The following is a 5,725-nucleotide window of genomic DNA, read 5'->3' on the forward strand; positions in this document are numbered from 1 at the left end:
GGGGTTATCTTGCGAAGCTGCAGAGCTGCAATCTCACTTCTGTAACTAAACGCTGTACATTTACAGATAAACAGAGGCCTTTTCTCTCTGCTGGCCTGCCATTCATTGGTCTTGTGCGGAGTTTGCATGTGCATGTCATGGTTCCTCGCGGGTCTATTTCAAGTAACAATTTAAAAACTATATAATATTCTTTGTGTGGTTCATCAAAGGTGATAAATGACAACAGCACAACACCAGCACAGCTGATGTCTTTCTGTCTGACCACACACACATTCACTACACATGCGCACTGACCCCCCCTTCCTTAAGGGTAAGGGTTATTTATTCACGATGGCTTAGGATGACTTACGCTACTGTTTTTTGTGTGTATGCATGTCTTTATATGTGTTATATCCTGTCTATAGGGTACTAAAGGTTGCAGTGTGTCAAACCCCCTGCATGGAGACTGTCCCAGAGCGGTTGAGGCCAGTGAGAGAATTGAAGTTTCTCTGTGGCTGCATTGCCGCCTGGCTCTGGTCCGCAGCCTGGCTGCACACGTCCCTGCCGCTGCTGCCCTTTTCCCAGGTCTGTTCATCTGTTGTGCTGCTCTTTCTTTTTTTCTAAGTGGCAAAAACATACTGTCTAATACTACAAGGACTGCAAAAACTGAGTAGATCTTCCCACATAGAGGACTACCGTAAAACTTCAATTAATAGCCCAAATAGCCGCCTACCCGTTTACTGGCCTGGTGTGGGACAAATAAACGCAGGTCTTCATTAAACACGTGGTCTGGTTTTTATGTAACTTCTTTGGTTGTGTTAAACCTCTTAAACCCTGTGGGGTCACCCGCTTTAGCTGCTTCTAAGCTGCTTAGATTGTTAATACAAATATTAATGTTTAAACATACGATCAATATGTCAGTATGGACATGCTACACATCGTTAGATTCATTTAACAGAAACAATAAACCCCAAAGTCTAATTGTTACACATTTACCGGCGTAACCGGCATGGTACAAGAGATTAAAAGAAAGAGAAAGTTGCCGAATTCTGTTACCTTTGAAGCGCTCGTTAAGTCCTGATGTGTCCGTTTCTTGATTATTTATCTTCCTTTAGTCTGTAAGGGTCCACCGATCAAAAGAATCAGAACAGCTTTTCATAAAAATGAATCCAAGTTATGAATCCTGTCATGTGAAGTCCATCGCTCTCTGTCTGCTAACTTCTGCCACACTTCTCTCATCCTGCATCCTTCAAAATAAAAGCGCGTAAGCTGTCTGTCGGAGCTAGATCAAATGAATGACGTGTATTTCGTATTATTGGATAATTTTTATACAAATAATATTGTGTTTGAAATAAATACATTCTTTATAGTAGCCTATTTCAGTTTTGTGCAAGAGGACGCCTGTCCCAAATATAGGTAGGGTCAATTCCGATTTTAGCAAATAAAAGCCCAGGCTATTAATCAAGTTTTACGGTAATTTACCTTGCCCCTTTATATTGTTTCTCATAACAAGGCTTCGTATATTGTGCCCAGAAAAGGTAGAGTATTTTCAGCACCTTCAGTTTGTTTACCAATGAATAATAGATTTGTGATGATGAATGATGAATATTAGATATTGAATCTGTGTGTGTGTGTGTGTGTGTGTGTGTGTGTACATATAAATGTGTGTATGGGGGAATTTGTCTTTTTAAGGTAAGAACATTAATGAGGAGTTAGCTCGGATGTTACAGGAGGGTCTTGATGAATGTGCGCTATGGGGAGACGTCGATATTCAAGCCCTTTTAATGGTCGAATGTGCGAAATTGGAAGCACAACGAGGCAAGACTGATGACAGCATGGCAATGATTCAGGTACCAACACACACACAGACACCTTTGTTTAGTCAGTTTTTTTGTGTTTTTTTCAACGTAAATTTTACAAAATACAGAGGGAGAGATAGAGAAAGAGGGAAAAAACAAAACCATGAAAACCAAGTCGGTAAAACCTTTCTTGGTCTACTGAACTTGTGTTCATGTTGTCATTGGACAGATATGACAGCATCCTTGCTGTTTGCATCAAAGGCTGCTATAGCCCAGGAGGTAGAGCGGATTGTCAGGATTGGTGGTTTGATCTTGTACTTGAACTGTAATGGTTGGTGTTTGGATTGCTGAATGAGTGGCAAATTATAAAGCTCTAAGAATAAAAGAGCTATATGAATGCTTAGATTTACCATTGAGACTTTTTTAACAAATGGAATATTTAAATTTCACTAGAAGCGAGTCAAATTGACCAGCAGTTATATGAGAAACCTCCTGATCTGTAATTGTGACAAATCTGGAGAACGTCGATCCAATGATCGAAAACCGTATTGTTGTTCTAACATATTTTGAGCTCTAACTGTCAAGCATACAACAAAAGACAGTCAAGCGTGACTACTAACCAGAGAGGAGTAAAAACCACAATACGATCACAGCCACTTGAAAGGCTGAGTCCCTTCTTGTTGTGAGAGGATAGTTTCACCTCTGAATAGCAAATATTCTGCTAGTTGTCTCCTGAATGATGTGTGACAACAGACACTGCTTTTTATGTCCTTATGGACAAATTTTGTCATTCAAAGAAATATGATGAGCAAGTAACACTAAATACAACATTAGGCTCTTTATTTCTGTGAGGGAGTGATGTGAAGGGCTCAGACATCTTTAACCACATGTTGATGGTCCAATTGTGTATAATTAGGCTCCATTCACATGTAAATATACTTTGATAGACAGTATATAGAGTAGATCTGCACGATTTGGAGAAAAATTCATATTGCAATTATTGCGGACATTATTGCCATTTGCAATTGCGATTATAATGGAACAAATGGTACTATGAGTCTACTTGCTTAATTATCAAAGTTTGCACGAAATATTTGACATATAGAAATGTGTATTTCTCAGCTTGGACAAAGTTAAACAACAAACAATATTTGTAACACTAACAAGTAAAACAGAACAAGGGGAGCATGTTGCTCTTCAGAGGAGGTGGCTAAAAGCAGCAAATATTGGCACACTGGCACAGGTTCAATGTACATCTCTCTAATATAGTATAATATAGTCCCTATCCACAACCTGGAAGCGGAACTGTACATGATCGTCTTAAATAAAGAGTATAATGTTTAGTTAATAGTTTACTGTTAGTATAACAGTAATATATTAAATACTACATTCATTATAATTTCATATATTAGTATACTTTTTTACCACTTGTTGAGTATTGAAGCCAGTTATAGCTCTTTCATTTTTGTGGGTTGTTTTTTAAAGTTGAAGATTGAGTGATTTACAAGCTAAAGGTCACAGTGAGCTAGCCAGGAGTTCAATCTAGAATCTTCTGATGTGAACACAGGATTTATTATATAACTCATGTTTTAGTCCTCAGAGGAGAATACCATTTAATCAGTCTCAGGGCCCGTGTCCACCAAAGCGTTTTTACGCCTAGCTGGGATCGCTAGGGTGCGTTTTGAAGGTGCAGTGTTTTTTTTCGAGACGCTGTGGTTGCTATGATACGCAATGTCCGTGTAGGTGATAGCTGCAAGTAGGGTAGGCTACTTAATTTTAGTGAATGTAATGTCACCACAAAGAATATAGGCCTACTTGCCCTGGCCTTTGCTCTGCATGAAGAGAAGGCTGAAACATGAGCACAGACGTGAATACGTGGATTCATGAGATTTTGCGGGCGAGGAAACACTTCGGCGAGTAGGCACATCGTTTCGTTCAAGATCGGATGTGCTCGGTGTGGCGTTTGTCCCGCCCCTCCTGCACTGTGATTGGACGGCTGGGTAAAAAGTGACATTGACGAGCGCAGCGTTTTCCCCAAAGTTGAACATTTTTCAACTCTCGGAGACCGGAAAAAAACGCTCAGCGCTAAGCCCCCCAGCGCAGAAAATACGACCAGCGCCTCGTCACTCTGCTGGCGTTTTTGCAGCTGTACTTGCAGCACATCACCTCCACGGAAATTATCTATCATAGCAAAAAAGAAAACACTGCGCCTCCAAAACGCACCTTAGCGCTCCCAGCTAGGCGTTTTCAGAACAGCAGGTGGCGTTTTCAGCGGCAAAAATCGCTTTGGTGGACACAGGCCCTATAGGTGGTGGATATGGGTCTCTCACATCCATCCATCCTTCCATCCATCTTCAACTGCTTATCCTGCCTACAGGGTTACAGGGTCGAGGGGTGGGTCTCACACAATAAAGTTGTATTATGACCAATAACTTCACTAATATCATTTATCGGTTATAAGTGTACTGATGTTAAATAATCTCTGTGCTGATATTTGCTTTTTATGTATTCATGCTGCACAGGAAGCTGTGAGCCTGCTGTCACAGCGAACATGCATGCCTCCAAGGTCCAGTGTGACTCTGGCTCAGGCCACTTTGTTGCTCAGTGACCTGAGAGGAGTGCAGAGCACCACACTTTTGAAATTGACACAGAAATTACTGAAACAACAGGTACACAAACACAAACATATCCATACACACCTACATATACCTACTGGTACCAATCGGAATTCAAATTGAAGGCGAAATTTAAATCATTAACAATAGTGCTCTTTTCTCCCTCTCTGTCAGCTGTGTGTTTATGGTGAGAGTGTAGTGTTTGATGATGGAAAACTATGTTTCTCTCCTCCTGGACCCAGCAACATCTACCTCCCGTACCTCAGTGTACTGGATCAGATCACTTTGCGAATTGGTAAATAAAGAACATGAAACTTTTTTACACCAGCTAATCCTACTAATTTATTTCAATTAAGTGAATCATTGTTTGGCCTATAAAATGTCCGAAAATATTATCAAATGCTTTTTTTCTCATTGTTCAACATCAAATTGCTTATTTTGACTGACAGTCCAAAACCAAAACCAGGCATGGAAGATTACATAAACCAGCACATATTCACAATTGAGAAGATGAAACAAGTGACTTTTGGGGCATTTTGCTTTTAAAACTACTTAATATTATATATATTATCTGAATAGTTGCAGATTAATTTCAATCAATTGTCTTTTCAATTTGTTGACTAATTGCTTCAGCTCTACTCTTTCGTCAGAAAAGCTTCTTCTCAGCGATAAATTATTTGCAGTGCATGCGTGCAAACTCAACACCCAGTTCCCCTTCGAGGGAACTCGAACTGCGTCGGTTATGACACTATGGGAACGCCTCTAGGCATAGCAGGTCTGAATGTTAATGAAATCACTCCAATCCTATTGGTTTGTTGCTAGAACGGTAAGGTGACGGAATAACCGGAGGAGTATAAAGCACACCTGTACACACTCATCATTAGCTTTTTTCTTGCGAAGCCCTTTCCATGCGGGTACTGAGGTCCCGCATGGCTCTCTTTTCCGAGGATGGCCGGAGGTGTTCTCCCTGTGGTGCGGCCGCTGATGCGGCCTGGCGGCCCGCCGGCCCGGCGGCTTCACTCATGGGGTTCACAGCATGATCTGTCGGAGGATTTCGGGACGGATTTCTAAACCGGTCTCTGAGGAGATTCAGGTTCAAGATGCTCACCATCCCCACCATCGTGACGCACATCCAATCCGAGGATTGGTTCGTCACGATAGATCTAAAGGACGCCTATTTCCACGTCTCCATCCGTCCTTCTCACAGGAAGTTCCTGAGGTTCGCATTCGGGGGTGTGGCTTACCAGTATTGGGTTCTTCCATTCGGCCTGGCACTTTCCCCTCGCACATTCACCAAGTGTATGGATGCAGCACTGGCCCCGCTGAGGCTCC

The 5,725-nt window shown here is 41.6% G+C and overlaps 1 protein-coding gene across 5 annotated transcripts in view; it reads left to right on the top strand.

Moving 5' to 3' along the window:
- Positions 1 to 5,725, top strand: part of LOC123963570 (cilia- and flagella-associated protein 54-like) — a 28,994-nt gene that overhangs the window by 21,658 nt on the left and 1,611 nt on the right. For all 5 annotated transcript variants that reach the window (XM_046040498.1, XM_046040500.1, XM_046040502.1 and 2 more), the window contains exons 53-56: positions 405 to 564; positions 1,672 to 1,829; positions 4,301 to 4,447; positions 4,568 to 4,688. In XM_046040498.1, coding sequence (XP_045896454.1) covers positions 405 to 564; positions 1,672 to 1,829; positions 4,301 to 4,447; positions 4,568 to 4,688 — 586 coding nt within the window. The remainder of the gene's footprint in view (positions 1 to 404; positions 565 to 1,671; positions 1,830 to 4,300; positions 4,448 to 4,567; positions 4,689 to 5,725) is intronic.

Source organism: Micropterus dolomieu, linkage group LG23 (genome assembly GCF_021292245.1).
Source record: "Micropterus dolomieu isolate WLL.071019.BEF.003 ecotype Adirondacks linkage group LG23, ASM2129224v1, whole genome shotgun sequence".
Lineage (NCBI taxonomy): Eukaryota > Metazoa > Chordata > Actinopteri > Centrarchiformes > Centrarchidae > Micropterus > Micropterus dolomieu.